General features: G+C 40.3%; 1 protein-coding gene and 1 non-coding gene across 7 annotated transcripts in view; one reads left to right on the forward strand and one right to left on the reverse strand.

Moving 5' to 3' along the window:
- Positions 1–19364, reverse strand: part of Cfap95 (cilia and flagella associated protein 95) — a 116479-nt gene that overhangs the window by 13758 nt on the left and 83357 nt on the right. For all 6 annotated transcript variants that reach the window (NR_190721.1, XM_087583941.1, XM_087583949.1 and 3 more), the window contains 1 exon segment: positions 10174–10231. Coding sequence is in view for 5 of the 6 variants with exons in the window: in XM_087583941.1 (XP_087440067.1) it covers positions 10174–10231 (58 nt within the window). In the remaining variant the exon portion in view is untranslated.
- On the forward strand, positions 2923–3065 carry LOC120100401 (small nucleolar RNA SNORA48). The gene has a single exon (XR_015655912.1). It is a non-coding gene; the product is annotated as a small nucleolar RNA SNORA48 (small nucleolar RNA).

Below are 19364 nucleotides of genomic sequence, written 5' to 3' on the forward strand. Positions count from 1 at the left end.
CAATGGTTATATTGTAAAATAAAAATAATAGTAATCAGCCAATGTAGTAATAATAAATATGTAACTGGTGGGGTGTCCTTTGTTATATATTTAAAAGTATTTGCTATTTCTTCTTACTTAATACATTTTTAAAGAAAAAAACATTTGTGAAATTCCAAACATTGAACCACAAGGAAATTGTCACAAGTGGTATAAAGACACTTAGACTGTGGCACAAATATAAATTGCTACACAATTAACAAATGTAGCCAATATAATAAGATATTTTTGTGTGAACAATCACTTCAAAAGATAAACTGACTTTTTTTTTTTTCCGGAGCTGGGGACCGAACCCAGGGCCTTGCGCTTCCTAGGCAAGCGCTCTGCCACTGAGCCAAATCCCCAACCCCGATAAACTGACTTTTTAAAGTAACATTGCACCGCTTAAGTTCCAGGCAGTAACACTCCCAGCAGCCTATGAAATACTAGCTATTGACACTTACCTCTTTCTAAGGTACATGTTTTAATTGGTCTTATCATTCCAGTCATAGGAAGCACATGTATCACTTTTCTTATTCTTTGGTCAGTATTATCTGAGGACATTATTCTTTGACAATGCTTTATTTGTATTTATAACCATATGACATAATATATTTATTGCATGCGAATTTGAAGTCTGGGGCTCTCAACTTTTAAAATATTTTCCCTTAAGGAAGGTATATGTGTTCTCTGTAGAAATTAAACAATTGAAAAGAAGAAAGTTAAACGTCTCATAATCCCAAATTTTTGCCACAAAACTGTTTTGTGGCCTTGCCTCGAGGTAAAGGTCACATGGTGACTAACCACTGTTAGGAAGAACATGATAATCAGAACAGCTGTGACAATTTTTTCATTCTATGGAAAGGCTATGACTCTAAATATCACATGAGAGTCTGACTTTCCTGTAATATAGTCCTAGAATATTAGTGACTTACAAAATGAACAGAAAATTAAAATATTTATTATCCAGTTTTCAAATTGAAAGAATAAAATGTCTGCCAAGGTCTTCAATCAAAAAATTACTTAGTCATAAAACAAATACATTTATAATGGAACAGAGTCAATGAGAAGGAGTCAAATCATATCAAATAGTTGGACTAACAGAGAACTTGGAGATAGGATAATTCACCGCCTCCAAATTCAACCCCTAGTCCCACCCCCCAATCTGAAGCAACCTATCTGCTGTGTCCTCCCCTTGCTCTCTGACCCCATCTCCAGCAAATCACTTACATTTCTTCTAACCTTTCTCCCTAGTTATTCTCTTTCCCAAGCCCCAAGTCCAGCAGGCATTCTCTGGGACCCTACCAGCCAAGCATTCTATAGAAACAAGAAGACTAGATAAATACACAGGCAAGCTTCAGATCTTTACTCTTCTCCCTGTCCTTCATATCCAATTCCCAGTCTCATCTCCAGCTCGATAGCAGATTACCTGTTGAGGCTTCTCCTTACTCTCTGCCCCAATTCCCAAGGAACTACGCCGATCCTTGTAGAACACCCTGCTCTCTTCCCTCCTGTGGACTCTGTCACTACTTTCTCCTACCTCTGCCCATCCCTATTTCTAAATGTTGTCTTCCAATATGTAGTAACACATTTTACCCAGAATTCCCAGTGACTAAACCTAGCAGGATCCCTACCAGGCAACACATAACCACTAAACCCTCCTGAGAACCAGAGAAGGCAACTAAAACTAAGGGAAAAAACACTTGCCCAAAAAAGAAAAACCGGTTACCAGCACTTAGAATTAAAATCACCACAAACCTAGACTCTAGTGTGAAAATATAATATAGGACAATATGTCTGTACTGGAGCCCAGCAATCCTTAAATCAGTAGGCTGTACGAACTTCAACATCCTCTTCTTACACAAGTGTAAGGCAAAACTTAAAATAGCCTTCGTGAATATGATAGTGGTCCTTAAAAAGGAACTTAATAGCCAGAGAGTGGAAGGCAATGAGGAAAACAGTTAAAGACTTGAAAGTGGAAATAGAGTCAACATAGGAAACCCAAACTGAGGAAAATCTGGAAAGGAAAATTTAGGAACTGGAACAGGAACCTCAGAGGCAACCATCACCAACAGAACACAAGAGATGGAAGAGAGACTTCCAGGCATTGAAAACATACTAGAAAAAATGAATTCCTCATTCCAAGAAAACATAAAACAAAAAGAAAAATATTCCTAGCATAAACCATATACTAAATTCAGGACACTACAAAAAGGCCAAATCCAAAAATAATAGGATTAGAGGAAGGGAAAGAAACCCAGGTCAAAGACACAGAAAATATTTTCAACAAAATCATAGAAGAAAATTTCCCTAACCTAAAGATAGCAATGGCTATCAAGGTACAAGAAGCATGCAGAACACCAATTAGCCTGGACCAGAAAAGAAAATCTCCACAAAATCTAATGATCAAAATTCTAAACATACAGACCAAAGAAAGAATTCTAAAAGCTACAAGGGAAAAAGACCAAATAATAAATATATAAAGACAGACCTATTAGAATAACACCCAACTTCTCAATGGAGACTCTAAAAGGCAGAAGGGTCTGGATAGATGTTCTACAGACTCTAAGAGACCATAGATGTCAGCCCAGACTACTTTATTCAGCAAAACTTAGAATCACAAGAGAAAATATGGAGAAAGGAATACCTTCCATGATAAAACCAAATTTAAGCAGTATCTGTGAATGTTAGCCCTAAAGAAGGTGCTAAAAGGAAACGGCCAACCTAAAGAGATTAACTACTCAAGTTTCAGTAGAACTAGGCACCTTACCTTATATTAAGGCTGGGAGCAACAACCCAGTAGGAGGCAAAAGTAGGAGTCAGAGACAGCCCCTGCTCCCATTGATAGGGGTACCATGGGAAGACCAAGTTACACAACTGTATTAAAAATCAATAGCAACACCCCACCCCCAGCAATGTGCAAAGAGACACCCTGGTGGTGGTGGTGCTCTTATATAAGATGGGGCAGAACAGATGGTAGTCCTTTGTTCATCCTAGCTTGATGCCTGGCTTGGTGGCCAAAGCTGTTCTATGCCTAGGACTTATAAAAACCAAATCTAATCAAGTGCACACAGCACAGTGCAGTGGGAGGAAGATAGACCAGCAGACTGCCATGCCACTCACAGACCTGCCTGCCAGCACACAGCACAGGTGAGCCATAGACACCCACTTGCCACCACACCACCCAGCCTGGGATGTCACCCAGAGGCCCACCAGTGATATGGCCAGCCTGCCACAATATCTGAGTGTGTGAACAATGGAGGACGGGGGTCTCTGAGAAAGGAGAGAGAAAGCTACCGCTTTCTTACAGCAGCTTAAGCATTATGAAGAGAGATGAAACTGGAGACTTGGGGGTGGAAAGAAGTAGCCCATTGCGAGTTGCCAGTCCCACTGCCTGGGGCTATGGTGAGGTCCCAGCCAGAGCTACCACTAAGGGCCATATCTGAGTCCAAGGCTATGCAGTGGCAAGGAATGATGTTGATGCCCATGGCTCTGTTACCATTAGAAAACATGAGGACTTCCTGGTTAGGGCGCCAATGGAAACCATGTGGAGGTTCAAGGGCTGTGCTAAACTGGCCTCACCTCCTCACTGGCTGCAGCAATCAACTTAGAATCACAAGAGAAAATATGGAGAAAAGAATACCTTCCATGATAAAACCAAATTTAAGCAGTATCTGTGAATGTTAGCCCTAAAGAAGGTGCTAAAACGAAACCATCAACCTAAAGAGATTAACTACTCAAGTTTCAGTAGAACTAGACACCTCCCCTCATATTAAGGGAAAACTGGCCCTTTCTCTCACCAGTAGCAGGGGTGTGGGTGACGTGATTGGTCCTAAGGCACAGACTCAGAGGTGATGCTACCCACCCACTCCCTTCACCACCTCTGGCAACTGGGAGACTGGCCTCAGGATCATGAGCTCAGTTGACCTAGCCCTGCCCCTCACCTGCTGCAGCACTCAGGAAAGCAGGCCCTTGTACCTCACCTGGACAGCACAGAGGTAATGTGGTGGTGTGAGCCCAGGTGAGCCAGCCACAAGGGTGAGAGTTGGCTCCAACACTTCTCTGCCATGAGATGATGTAGGGGTTGGGGTGATGCCTTCCTCACCTTGCCCCTTATAAGAAGGAACCAAACTGAAGTCATTTGTCATAAAAATTCAATTTAAATAGGGGTCAAATAAAGTCTAAGTTCCCAAGACCTCCCTTGTTAACCTACATTCTGCTTGGCAGAAAGAGCAATAGTGATAAAAACTGCATGGTATTGGTACAGAGACAGACAGATAGACCAATGGAATAGAATTGAAGACCCAGAAATGAACCCACACACCTATGGTCACTTGATTTTTGACAAAGGAGCCAAAACCATCCAATGGAAAAAAGATAGCATTTTCAGCAAATGGTGTTGGTTCAACTGGAGGTCAACATGTAGAAGAATGCAGATCGATCCATGCTTATCACCCCGTACAAAGCTTAAGTCCAAGTGGATCAAGGACCTCCACATCAAACCAGACACACTCAAATGAAGCTTCCAGTCCTAGGGTTTGGTTACACTTAATTGAGTTGGCCAAAGACATCCCAGCTATTGCTAAGACTGTAATAGCTTTCTCTCCACAAACTGACAGCAAGGTTCTATTGCTGAAAACATCTACACAACTCGTTGAACATAGAGACATCTAGCTGGTGCCTAACTCAAGCCTTCACCCGACAGACCAGCATTTTTGAGGTACTCTGCATGCTCCCAAAGAGTAACATAAATACCAACCAAGCTACAACTCCATTTATCTGAAATGGTATCCTGCCGGCGAGGTATGCTAGTGCCATGGTGGCACAAAGCTTGTGGGAGTAAACAATCAATGTCTGATTTGACCTAAACACCATCCCATAAAATGGAAGCCAATTATAATATTGCCAGCATTACTTCAGAACCTGTTTGTCCACCAAAGGGAGTCATTTTCATGTGACCGGTAGAAGGGCTTTCTGTTGACTTACAGCTGTGGTTGCATATCAAAGCCCACGTTAGCCTCCAGGCTCCCTCTGTCCCTATTACATGTACTTGCTATAATTTTCAAAGCCCACACTATGATCCTGATCTTCTCACCTTCCAAAGCTTCCCTCCTCCCAGATATATTTGTTCTTTATATAATGGCAGCATTCTCCCTTGCCTCCTCCCCTCTGCTATCTTGATATCTCCACTATTCTCTCCTACCATTCTCCCCTTCTCTCTCACTGATAGCCCTGGCCATGTCTAGTCTGTGCTTTCCCTCTCTGCTCTGGACTCCTCCATATGCCTCTAGATGTTCTCTCTTTCTCTTATCCACAATATAAACCACTTTCCTCATAATCACAAAGAGGAGAGGCCATTAGTGGTTTCTTTACTCCACCCATTCATTGCATTCACTGGGCTTCTGATATAATACAAAGACGTGATGGCTACTGGAGAACCTTGCCATGAAACAGAACAAGCTTAAGGTTACAAACATTCGGATAACTGAATGACAATTTTGGAGATTGCATTGTTTAAGAAACTATGGTGGCACTGGACAACTGATACTGTGTCTCTATGTTAGAAGACAACTTGTGGGAGTCAGTTCTCCTTCAGTCATGTGGATTTCAGAGATAAAATTTAGACTATCAGGCTTGGTGGAAGGCACCTTTTCCTTGAGCCATCACACAGGTTCCCTCTCTCTTAATCCATTTTTATTTTGTTAGTCCTAACTGAAAGGACTCCTTCCCTTGCACACCATAAGCATGTTGATTCAGTTCTTCACCAAGTGCATTCCCTATGTTTCGGACATTCTGCCCTATGAATATGGATTAAGGTGGTGTAAGAAGCTAGTATAAAATAAAGTCTCAATTCACAAACATTTGAAACAATGTGTCTAAATGTTTTCCAATTTGTTCAAGAATTGCATAAGTAAGGATTATAGGCCAAATGAGTAGAGAAGCTAAGGTATGTAAGGCCACATTGTGACATCTCTAACAAGGTAACAGATATGCTCCTTTCCTTTACAGTCTTCTGTTCACCATGCACTTGTTTACTGCATGGCAATTAACTTCATTGTAAGAGGTCAGTGCTATTCCACTGTGTTTTAACCATTAATCTACAAGGTCTTTGTATCCTACCACAATATCCATTTGTTAATGTGTTATAAAAAACAGTATCCAAATCAGACCTCAAGATAAATTACTCTGGCATCAAAATAGAAGTGAATGAGCAAAAGTCTGTAGTTAAGGCTGAGCAAATGTCCTGGCGTGGCTCGCAGCTACCACGGAAGCAGAGGGGAGATGTTAGAAAGAAAGCTGGGAATGTGAGGAACACGGATGGCGAAGACTTATGTGCTCCAAGAACACAACTCCCATTCGTCACGTTCGTATTTTGAGGGTTTAGAATTAGGTGAATGTTCTATTTGTGTTCCTATTTGCCTGGGAAGTCAGGGGTTTTGCCGTTGTTTGTTTTTGGTTTCTGTTTTTCCATATTGAGAGTTTTGTACACATATGATGAACACATTCACATCCCCAACTCTTCCAGATCCACCCTCTCTTCCCTACCCATCCAACGTTGTGCCGTTGTTTTCTTTAAAGCCTTCAAGACCACTTTGTGTTCCTCACGTGTCCGGGAAAACATTCTTACTGAAGTGTAGATCAGGTTGGTTATGCGGGCATGATTGTGGGGGGATTGCCTTGATTATTAATTGAGACTGGAGATCCACCTTTAACATGGGCATTGCCCTTTTACAGTCTGGGCCCTGAGCTTTGTAAGGGTAAGGGAAGCTAGTTGAGCAAAAGCAGTAAATAGATAGCACAGCAGCCTTAGTTCCGGTCTGCCTTTACTGTATATGTGTGTGGTGGTTTGAGTGGAAATGGCTCCCATATAGACTCATAAATTAAAATACTTGGTACCTAGTCAGTGTAACTGTTTTGGAAGGATTAGGATTTGTGGCCTTGTTGGAGGAGGTTGTCACTGGGAACAGTTTTTGAGCTTTCAGATGCTTGCCAATCCCTGTCCCCCCAGGATCCCCCTCTGATGCCCACTCCCATCTCTCTTCCTCTCTCTCCCTCTCATTTCCCCATCTTCCTCTTCCTCTCTCTTCTCTCTCTCTTCCCGAACTCCCCTTTTCTAATACACAAATATATTTGTGGATCAAGATGATGTAAGTTCTCAGCTCCTTCTGTAGTACCAAGCCTGCCTGTCTGCTGCCACGCTGCCCACCATGATGCTCAGATCTAAGCCTCTGAACGCAGCACCAATAAACTCTACCTTTGCATGGTGCCTTATCACAGTAATAGAAACATAATGAAGACAGTGTAATATGATTAGTTCCTTCAAGGTCCTGCCATCGTAACTTCCCCACAGTGATGGGCTGCAACCTGGGCTTTTAGTTTATACTTTATCACAGCAACAGAGATGGAATTAGAACTCACAACTTCCCTTTGTTTAAAGACAGAACCAGATCTTGTGAAAATTAGGGACCAGGTCTGAAATTCATTCTGAAATAACGTGTCCATTTTCTTATGCTTTAAAACAATTTCTTGTGTTTATTCTGGAGGGGGAACTCGTGTACATATGGAAATCAGAGGACAAGTTTTGTGTGTCAGTTCCTTCTATTCACCAGGTGGATTCTAGGGATGAACTTAGGTTGTCAGACTTGGTGGCTGGTGTCTCTGCCTACTCAGTCATCTCTAATTTTTTACTATAAATCCTAAGTCCTGTAGCATTGGAAAATTCTAAAAAATACAAAGATAAAGAAAATCACCACAATTTCACATTTAATGGATGATTTTGCCAACATTCTGAGAACTTCTCCATGTTTTTAAATTGTATGTATATTTTCATATAGTTTGATGAAATACACATATTTATGTTAATTTTTTTCAAGTGCACTTTCTTTTTTTTAATCTTTATTAACTTGAGTATTTCTTATTTACATTTCAGTTGTTATTCCCTTTCCCGGTTTCCGGGCCAACATCCCCCTAACCCCTCCTATATGGGTGTTCCCCTCCCCATCCTTCCCCCGTTACCGCCCTCCCCACAACAATCTAGTTCACTGGGGGTTCAGTCTTGGCAGGACCAAGGGCTTCCCCTTCCACTGGTGCTCTTACTAGGCTATTCATTGCTACCTATGAGGTCAGAGTCCAGGGTCAGTCCATCTATATATAGTCTTTGGGTAGTGGCTTAGTCCCTGGAAGCTCTGGTTGGTTGGCATTGTTGTTCATATGGGGTCTCGAGCCTCTTCAAGCTCTTCCAGTCCTTTCTCTGATTCCTTCAACGGGGGTCCTATTCTCAGTTCAGTGGTTTGCTGCTGGCATTCGCCTATGTATTTGCTGTATTCTGGCTGTGTCTCTCAGGAAAGATCTACATCCAGTTCCTGTCAGTCTGCACTTCTTTGCTTCATCCCTCTTATCTAATTGGGTGGCTGTATATGTATGGGCCACATGTGGGGCAGGCTCTGAATGGGTGTTCCTTCTGCCTCAGTTTTAAACTTTGCCTCCCTATTTATGTTAATTTTTAACCTTCATTAAAGACTTACTAAGAACTATTCATGAACAATGTAAAGGCTTCACAATGTCACCTGTGATTATAAAGTAATAACATCTCCAATACTGTATATTGATGCACTCTCCAGGTTTTGCTACTATAAATAATACACTGATTAACATGTTTAGCCATACTTTTACCCTGATTTTGAATTATTTTTACTTGAAGAAATTTCCTTAAAGGAGACCTATTGAGTTAAAAGGTAACCTAATATAGACTGGCAAATTTCTTTCCAGGAAGGATGAGAGGATGACATTCTGCCTAAGAAGAAATGAAACTCACCATCTCATTCCATCTTTCTCCCCACTCATTATTTGTAAAACTACCAATTTCACTAGCAAAAAAATCTCAATTTAACTCATATTTTCTACTTTTTGATGAATTGTATTTCCTACCATATAAATTGCCTATCATATTTCCCGTTTTTACATATTAAGAATTATTTTCAATAAAACATCAAGAATGTAACATTTATGGTATCATAAAGTCTTTTCTTATCTAAATTGATAAAAGCTAAATCAGTTTGACAACTTTTCCCAAACATTCCTACTTGTTTATTCTATTTGTTCTTTCAAATAATTCTTATTATCTTAAATTCTGATAGAAGGGGAAAATCCATTGAGGTTTTAGTTATATTAAACGTATGCATTTCATTTATAATTACTTTTCTAGTCTTGTCTCTTTCATACAGCCCTTGGGACCTTACATTTTGTTTTATTAAGCAAATGAAGGAACTGAACAACGCCATCCTCTTCTTGAGTCTCTCAGCAGTTGGAACCAACCAGAAGCTGCAGTTAGACTCCAGCCTTAGCCAAAATGCTTTTCTCTACCTCAAGCTATGCCCTTTTATTTTGTTTCTGTTATATAGTTTCTCCCCTCCCTTCTCTTCTCTCCTCTCTCTCTCTCTCTCCCTCTCTCTCTCTCTCTCTCTCTTCTCTTCTCTTTCTTCCCAAAACTCTTCATTCTTTTTTTTGCATTTAATGAGATGAGATTATTTTTACTAAAAGAATTAAATAGATGGATACATGATAGTACAGGTGTAGATCACCTTCAACATAGTTCACATGTGATCAACAATTTGATTTTAAGATTTATCAATGCTGAAAACACTGCTTCACATAAATGTAGGGTAGAAAATGTCAACTCTTCATTCTTGAGGTCAAGCCAACACTTTTCACAGACTACAGAGGCTTTCCCTCCAGTCTTGTTGCTAATTGTTAAAAATATAAATATATTCAAAGCTATAATAAGACGGACCTAAAAAGAAATCAATGCTCAATTTCGCGGAGCTACATTAAGTTCCATACTTGTATATGTTCATAAAAGTAAATAGGAAGGGTGGTTTTCATTCCCAGTAAGTCACATTCAAGGTAGCGGCAATAAACAAACAAGGAACAAGGTGATAAATATGTCTTAGATACTGTAATACTTTCTCCCCTAAAATGTCCATTAATTTCCAAAATCAACCATATGTATTATATACCCTATTGATTCTCACAAGCAGACATTATCTCTTAATAAATATAAGACATCGTAAACCTCAGCACTCCCTTCTCCCCATGTGACACAGGCATGATGAGTCACATACATGAGCAGGATTAGAATGTGATTCGTGTACTCACAGGTGGTGGATATTCATACTGTGGAACATAATCTTCAGAATATGTTGTCGAATAACACCTGGAAAAGAGAAGCCAAATATCAGAAAAAAAGAATGTCTCCCAAAAGAAAGATACTGACATGAAACAAATATGTTTCAGGAAGGATTGACACTGATAAAAATTTTAAGTGCAGTCGCCCAGGCCCTCCACAGTTTTACCTGTCTTCAGCAAGCATTCCTTCAATTACTTCTAATTCTTCACAAGGCAATGTGCTCCTGTATTTATAGCCACCAAGCCCCATGTCTGCATCTTAGGTGCTCTGTGGCCTCCAAATTCTATCACCCACTTTCTCCCTCAAAAATCCTTTGACTTCATGCCCCACATTCTCTGCTAGATAATGACTAAAGAGATTGTGGTAGTCACCCACCTTTGTAAGATCCCAGACTGTCCCCAGCCTCCCCCTCCTAAGCACACAGAAATGTTAGATGAATCATTTGTCTTCCACCAGGTATAGAAGCCTAGCCCAGCTCAAGTCCCTAGAGTGATGGCGATGAAGACACACAGTATGGGAACCAAGAAAGCTGATATCCTAGACCTACAGGGCAGAGTTTTAACTATAGGTAATGAGTAAGCGAAGTGATCCAAGTCTCACTGTACTTCCTCGTAGAGAGACTAGGAAAACCCCAGTTACAAACCTCAAAATACCTTAGTTCCTATATTTAGAGCTCTGGGTAAAGAAGTTGTTCTTCTTCTATAAAAATGAAGCTATATTTGTGTTCTCAGCAACATTATGAAAATGGATAGTCAAAGAAAGTACCTAGGTTTTTTGGGGTTTTGTTGGTTTTTTGTTGTTGCTGTTGTTCTTGTTTGTTAGTTCGTTTGTTTTTGTTGTTCTTTTGGAAAGCAAGACCATTCACCAAGAATCTCAACACAACAAAATCAGGTTCAGGCAGGCTAATGGGTACAGTGGTAGATTTAGCCTGGTGGTAACCACCAGCTGCTGCCCGTTCTCTCAGCGTTGCTTCTTGAGCAGCAGCATCACCTGGCACCTTGAGAGTTCTGCGAATTCAGTCTTTACCGTGTTTTGGAGACACAGTGGATAGCAAAGTCTATAGATGCTCAAGCATGTTCTGTACATTTGTATCTGTGTATAGCACAAGTACGTCCTTCTACACATTGTAAGTTACCTCTAGATTGATTATGCTACTTAACATAACGTAAATCTTAAGTAGCTTAGACACTTCCTCATTTCAGGAATAATGATTATTTACATCTGTACATGTTCAGCAAAGAATTGCTTTTCTTTCTATCATTTTGAGTCGATGATTGATTGAATCTGCTGATGTAAAAGCCATAGATAGATTGCAGTTAAGTCCTACCCCAAGGCCACTGAATTAGAACCTCTCTATGGGCAGGGCCCAGCATTCTGTAGTTTAACAATCCCTCTAGCACATCTTGGATACACACTTGAGTTTGAGTTCTGATGAGTAAAAGAACAAAAGTAGAAATTCACACGAGAGGAGAGAATTCTTAAATGGGGAGAGTTAATAGAACATAGCTAACATGAAAGTCAAGGTATATGGGCAGGGGCATGCTAGAGTTAAAGGTTTAAGCAAAGATGGAAATTGATGATGATGATGATGACGACGACGACGACAACGATGATGATGATGGGTTGGGGTGGGTTAACTGAAACTAGGACTGTAAGAAGAAGTCTTATGAAAACCTACTGCTTTGTAAATTAACTAAAAATACAGTTTAAAAAGAAGTCTGAACATAAGCAGCCTGTAAGGGGGAAACAATGCTTTCTCCAGAAGGCATAGCCTATTAAATAAAAATTTCAGTGTTTGGGAAATCTCCCTCTGAAGTGATTGGTCAGGGAGGTCCCAGACTCCAACCCCCCAAACAACTCAAACTACTGCCATTTCTCTTGGTTGTCCACTATAACTAGATGATAAGATAACTTGCTAAAGACACAATACATAGTTGTTGAAGAACACAAAGGAAATCAAACAAGGACTAACCTGGATACTTTATCCCTGCTAGATAGCTTTTATGGTGCTAGAAGATGCTATGTAGGCCAGTGGGAGAGAAAAGCCGTCAATGGACTTACTAATAGTGGACTCTGCCTCCTATAATGCCAACTTCTCTCCCATAGCAAGAGTGAATATGGAAATATCCAATGGCTTTGCAATTGGATTTGAGGATTGCACCACAGAAGGGAATCCAGGCCTAGTACTGTAAACTTGATGTAACTCCATAGTTGGGGAGGTCAAAGGACCCAGGAGGGAACTTAATCTGTTTTGATAATTGGGCATGCTGTCAAACGATCTTGTAAATATGTGTACACCCATTAAATAAGCACAGCTCTCAACCTTGATCAGAGAAGCTTCTTTTGCAGTGAGATGCAATCAATGCAGAACCTCATAATCGGTCAAAGTGCAGAGAATAAATGACCATTGAGTGCTCAGACCTAAATTGGTTACTTATCAGTACCCAACCACGTGCCTCCAAGCTTAGTTTCACAAAAAACAGGATGGAAAAAACTGAAGATCTTGAAGGACCCTGAGTAATGACATCTTCTGCGCATGGCATACTCATTGCTGTTATGAACTCAAAGTAGCGGTGGTTATTGGCAGAGGCCCTGCATATCAGTCACCATTCCAGCATGAAGGGGAGAAGCTGGCAAGTGGTAGCTGTTAAGGGAGGGAGGTTATTTTTCTTCTTTGGGGCTTTGGCCATGCTCGGGTGGATGGCCCTATACTAATGAGTATGTAGGCAGTACTAACTGGACCCACTGGTCAGTGGATTGCTAGAAAAAAAATAGAGAAATTAGGAAGAAGGAAGAGTAAGAGTAGAAGAAAATGGTGGAAGGCGCACATGTGGCATGGGAGCCAGGGGAGTGAAGAGACTGAAAGTGATTAAGATCATTTGTATACATGCATAAAATTATCAAAGAATAAATAAAAATTATAAAATGAATCAGATGTCCAACTTTTTTTTTCTGTATGGCCTACATAAGTTTTTTATTGTTCTACCTTCTGTACAACAACTTCTTTTTTTTTTTTTTTTATTAACTTGAGTGTTTCTTATTTACATTTCGAGTGTTATTCCCTTTCCCAGTTTCCGGGCAAACATCCCCCTAATCCCTCCTCCTCCCTTTCTTTATGGGTGTTCCCCTCCCTATCCTCCCCCCATTGCCGCCCTCCCCCCAACAGTCTAGTTCACTGGGGGTTCAGTCTTAGCAGGACCAAGGGCTTCCCCTTCCACTGGTGCTCTTACTAGGATATTCAATGCTACCTATGAGGTCAGAGTCCAGGGTCAGTCCATGTATAGTCCTTAGGTAGTGGCTTAGTCCCTGGAAGCTCTGGTTGCTTGGCATTGTTGTTCATATGGGATCTCAAGCTCCTTCAAGCTCTTCAAGTTCTTTCTCTGATTCCTTCAACGGGGGTCCCGTTCTCAGTTCAGTGGTTTGCTGCTGGCATTCGCCTCTGTATTTGCTGTATTCTGGCTGTGTCTCTCAGGACCGATCTACATCCGGCTCCTGTCGACCTGCACTTCTTTGCTTCATCCATCTTGTCTAATTGGATGGCTGTATATGTATGGGCCACATGTGGGGCAGGCTCTGAATGGGTGTTCCTTCTGTGTCTGTTTTAATCTTTGCCTCTCTATTCCCTGACAAGGGTATTCTTGTTCCCCTTTTAAAGAAGGAGTGAAGCATTCACATTTTGATCATCCGTCTTGAGTTTCATTTGTTCTAGGCATCTAGGGTAATTCAAGCATTTGGGCTAATAGCCACTTATCAATGAGTGCATCCCATGTGTCTTTTTCTGTGATTGGGTTACCTCACTCAGGATGATATTTTCCAGTTCCAACCATTTGCCTACGAATTTCATAAAGTCATTGTTTTTGATAGCTGAGTAATATTCCATTGTGTAGATGTACCACATTTTCTGTATCCATTCCTCTGTTGAAGGGCTTCTGGGTTCTTTCCAGCTTCTGGCTATTATAAATAAGGCTGCTATGAACATAGTGGAGCACGTGTCTTTTTTATATGTTGGGGCATCTTTTGGGTATATGCCCAAGAGAGGTATAGCTGGATCCTCAGGCAGTTCAATGTCCAATTTTCTGAGGAACCTCCAGACTGATTTCTAGAATGGTTGTACCATTCTGCAATCCCACCAACAATGGAGGAGTGTTCCTCTTTCTCCGCATCCTCGCCAGCATTTGCTGTCACCTGAGTTTTTGATCTTAGCCATTCTCACTGGTGTGAGGTGAAATCTCAGGGTTGTTTTGATTTGCATTTCCCTTATGACTAAAGATGTTGAACATTTCTTTAGGTGTTTCTCAGCCATTCGGCATTCCTCAGCTGTGAATTCTTTGTTTAGCTCTGAACCCCATTTTTAATAGGGTTATTTGTCTCCCTGCGGTCTAACTTCTTGAGTTCTTCGTATATTTTGGATATAAGATGTCCAACTTTTTAACCTTCAAGTCAGTAAGTCAGTAAATAAAATTTGAAGGACCAACGAGAGAGAGAGAGAGAGAGAGAGAGAGAGAGAGAGAGAGAAGAATTAAAGAAGTAGGAAAAATTTAGCACTCTCAAAAAATGAAGGATGTAATATTTTTGGCCTTAAATTGAATATCACACAATTTCTTAAAGGTCCATTTATGTGCCTAATACTTAACATAAAATCATTTTCAAAAAAGGATTAAAAGCAAAAGTATACAAACACATAGTAATCAAGCATTAGCCAAAAGATATATTCTTCTGATACTAGGATATGGAAATGATAAAAATTTAAAAATCACTAGCTATAGAGACCATTACCAGTGATTAATAGAACTCACCAAGAATGTGCATAAGAATTTTACATCAACACACCTACAATATGTAAGATATGTAAAGCAGAAAAAGGCAGGATTCCAAAGATAAACACAGCCACAGAAGAATACTATAAAACACCCTTCCCACCATTGACTTCTTAGTCCCAAATCTACCCATATCCTCCAAAAAACACAAACAAGGGTAAGTTGACAAGAAAGAAAATTAACTTGCACACTTGACCATAAGGAGAATGTAACAGAGCATGGGAAATACTATTTTAAATAAGTCCATAGCCACTTCTGCTCCAGACCCAACAGACCAAATAAAAATGAAACCGATTGTATCAAATTCTATGCCAGCCAATCCCAACTAAATTATTTCATGTGTTATTTCAAGGATATGGGGACCCAGACTATTTTAACCTTTATGGAGAACAAAAGCAACTTAAGTCTTTCTGCTTTCTTCAGTTCTCTCTATCAAAACAGTCTTGTCTGCTCAGCTCAGAGGAACACTCTATTTTCTTTTATAGAATGAGGTATTTTCTGATTCTAGAATTGGTTTTTATTACCAGAGGGGGACCCTTACCTTTGCTATAATCTTGACTCTGACTCTACAAGCTTCAAATTGTATGTGGATAGGTTTTAAAAATCCTGCCAATAGAGCTAAATCAAAGCCCACACCGGACCAGATTCTGGCAGGGATTATAGGAAAAGAGAAGGTAGCAAGGGCCTGTGGGTAGATAGAACACCATGGGCATCACCTCCAGAAACAGCGGCCTACCCTGATGGGGAGAGGTACTGCAACAGGAGAATTTGAACCACTGTTTTCAAGCAGGAAGGAATGGAGTGACAGTTCTAAGAAGGCATTATTTTGGGAACCAAGAGGCAACTAAGAAATTAAGGATCCTGGAGCTGTAATGCAGCCCCACAGTGGCAACAGGACTCCACTTCATACCCCACCCCAAGTGTCAATTAAACGTTGCTTCAGTGATCTAACAGAAGATGGCACTCTTGAACTAAGATAATGAGCAAACTTCCCAAACATCCCATTCCCTCAGGAGTATTACCTGGATCGGATGACCTGTGATTATCCAGGAAGACCCAGCATAATCAAAATAAGCAGAAATAGGTAATACTCATATGACAACAGTTAGAATAAAAATTAAGCTCATGAATATCCTTTCCTCCAGAAATACTCCCCATCACTGACTGAACCCTCTATCATCCTTTTCTTTAAACAGAGCTTAGGGAAAAAAAGCAGAGCCTAGAAAATGAAACAAAAATAAGAGTATTATAGTACTTTGAATAGGAATGCAAAATGTTGATTTCCAAAGAGGAAAAAATTTTTAAAAATCCAAGAGAATCCACAAAACATAACAAGCAAGTTCCAAACAAGGTTATCAGATACAAGATTGTTATACAAAGGAATTTAGCCACGTACCAGCAAACAAAGACTGGCAATGTGGAGGTGGAAAACGCTCACAATTGTACCATATTCTCCAAGTTTCCTAGAAGAATAGATATAACTAAAGCGACATCTGCAAAGGAGAACTTATACATTTTTTGTCGGTTATAGAATGATTCTTTACTTATGATTGAGACAACTTGTTGATGATGGTTGTTTTTCCACCTAACTGATTAAATGTCATGAATCAGAATACAAGACCTTCTTATTAGGCAAATCCTATCTCATCTGTATTTACTTTTTAAAGCAGAATGTAATTGGGCACTGTTAAAGCCTTGCTGAGTTAGAAGACCTAGGGGAACTTAGGATTTTCTTCTCAATATTTTGGAAAACAAGCCACTTGGGGAATTCCTCTGTCAAGTTGTTTTAACTTGTGTTTACTTCTAAGACTAGTACACATATAATTAGCTACAGGGAATGAAAAAAATTTTAAGATGAAACTTAAGCCATCTTAATTTGGTCTACTAAGGAATCCAACTCAAGAGTTAAACACTTCAGACCATATAGTTAACATTAACAGTAGGTGACATTACATCTTACAACAAACGCTCTATCAATAGACATAGAACTGCATAAAATGCAAGTGGAATGATGACGATTTGGAAAAGAAGAAACTGGTTAAACTCACTCCACTAGGTACAAAGGAGTATTAAGACAGTACTGTTGCTGAAGGGGTCTACAAATGGAGCAGCAGGATAGACTACAGAGCTCAGACATCCAGCTGCTTAAGTGTGGCCGTGCAGCTCTGATGGAAAGGACTCAATGACAAAATAGTGAACCAAACAATGTTGCAACAACCAGCTAGTCTCAAGTACACACATAAAGTTACGAGGAAAGTTAAAAGAAGGTATTTGCATATATTTTACCAAGACAGAGTTTTTAAAAATCCCAATAGGAAAATCAACTGAAGCTACTCACAGGCAATTTGCAAAAAAACCAGGAAGGGCTGTTACTGTTGAACAATAATTTCAATTATAAAGTCAGTAATTAGTGGAATGTAAAGTAAAAAATAGAATGCAGTACCATTTTATCTACATTAGATTATTAATAAAGAACCCTTATAATCATTTACCAAAGTGTGAAAGAGTGAGTAGTCATAGGCTCTGGCTGTGTCTAGGAATCCTGTGAGTCTGAGGTGATCAGTAAATCTGTCCGGTCTAAAGTACAGCCAGAAGACCTCTGTGTCAATACGCAATCAGACTCAATGGCAGCCTACAGTGAGTTAAGCCATGATTGGGAACCACTGAGAGCAACCCTGTGCCTTGTAGATCAGCGTTTCCTCTGTCTTCCCTGTCTAGAGCTGATAGACCCAAAGTCAGACTCAGGCCCACATTATCAGGGATCTCTTTTGAGATTTCCCTTAGTGGAAACTGAAAGAAAAGGGCCAGTCACTTTTCTGAGACAGGAGCTACAGAATGTAATGTCTCCACTTCAGGGAAGAGGCTACAGGAAGAAAATGCTGCAGGACTAGAATCTTAACTTCAGGCTCCCCAACTTATTTTCCAATTATGCCATGGGGTCTTTTGACAAACTTACTCTTTGACTACGATGACCTTATGACTCTGTTATCTACAACTGCAAGAGTCCCTTTCCAGAGCCTGTGGCCATTACTCATTGCAATCATACAATTCACCTTGTTCAGAGTCTAGACATTCAGATCATAAGCTGGCTCTCCATATGGTTTCCACAGAGGGAGAATGCTTCATTAGGCTGACACAACTATCTGATGTGCTTCAATTTTTTATTTCTCATTAGAAATTTAACTAATTATAATTCTGGACATGTGTGTGTGTGTGTGTGTGTGTGTGTGTGTGTGTGTGTGAGAGAGAGAGAGAGAGAGAGAGAGAGAGAGAGAGAGAGAGAGAGAGAGAGAGACACTATTGTGCACAAGTCAGTCTCCATGAGTCAGATAAATGCTGAAGCTCAGATATAAATGGCCTTTCTGGAAAAATAAAACTGAAGACCAGATGCTGGTAGATTCGTGAAGACAATGCTCCCCTGTCTGGAAGTCTGGAAAATGGACAGCTGGCTTTCATCTGCTACCACCCACAATTTGCCACACATACCCTCATTGACCTTTAACAGGCACAGAAGATAACCGTAGGTGTTTTGTGAGGTGAGCAAGTCTGATACTTCTCATTAGAGCCATGGCATTAGTTAAAATATCTACAGGAGCAAGAACACAAGACCAAATGTAGATGGGTGACAAGATGATGCACTACAGCCCACAGACTTCCCTTAGCTTGCAAAATCCTTATTGTTTAATTGCTTGTCTCCTATTTTTTCTGAGGCTGTGGGGGGGTGCTATTTTCTTTCCCCATGTCCTTGGAGCTAAAGCATGGATACAACATACCACATCGCCAAAAAAAAAAAAAAAAAAAAAAAAGATTGGGCTGGGGATTTAGCTCAGTGGTAGAGCGCTTACCTAGGAAGCGCAAGGCCCTGGGTTCGGTCCCCAGCTCCGAAAAAAAGAACCAAAAAAAAAAAAAACATACCACATCGCATGATATTATCTAAATATGAGTGATTCAAAGAAACAAATAATTTCAAATGAATCTCTTCCCTGGCAACAATAGAAGTACCTATTATTAAGACAGGTCTAGCCACTGACAGCCAAGGGGTATCCATATTATGGGTGAGGGGAGAAAGTTTATGTGCTACCTCCCATTCTAAACCATCCTTTCCCTTTAAACTGCGTGTGGCTCTAGATGCAGTAGTTACAAGTCTGTAATCCTGGCATTTGGGAAGTAGAGGCAGGAGGATCAGGAGGCCAAGGCCATTCTTGGTAGCATGGCAAGTTGGAGACCAGCCTGGATTGCATGAGATGCCATCTTCCCCTGAAAATCTTATGTTGAAATGATTGAATGCTCTTGTCATTTCTTCCTGCATTTACCTCCTGATTAAGTCAGATGAAATTCATTAG

This window comes from Rattus norvegicus, chromosome 1 (assembly GCF_021556685.1).
Source record: "Rattus norvegicus strain SHRSP/BbbUtx chromosome 1, alternate assembly SHRSP_T2T, whole genome shotgun sequence".
Classification (NCBI taxonomy): domain Eukaryota; kingdom Metazoa; phylum Chordata; class Mammalia; order Rodentia; family Muridae; genus Rattus; species Rattus norvegicus.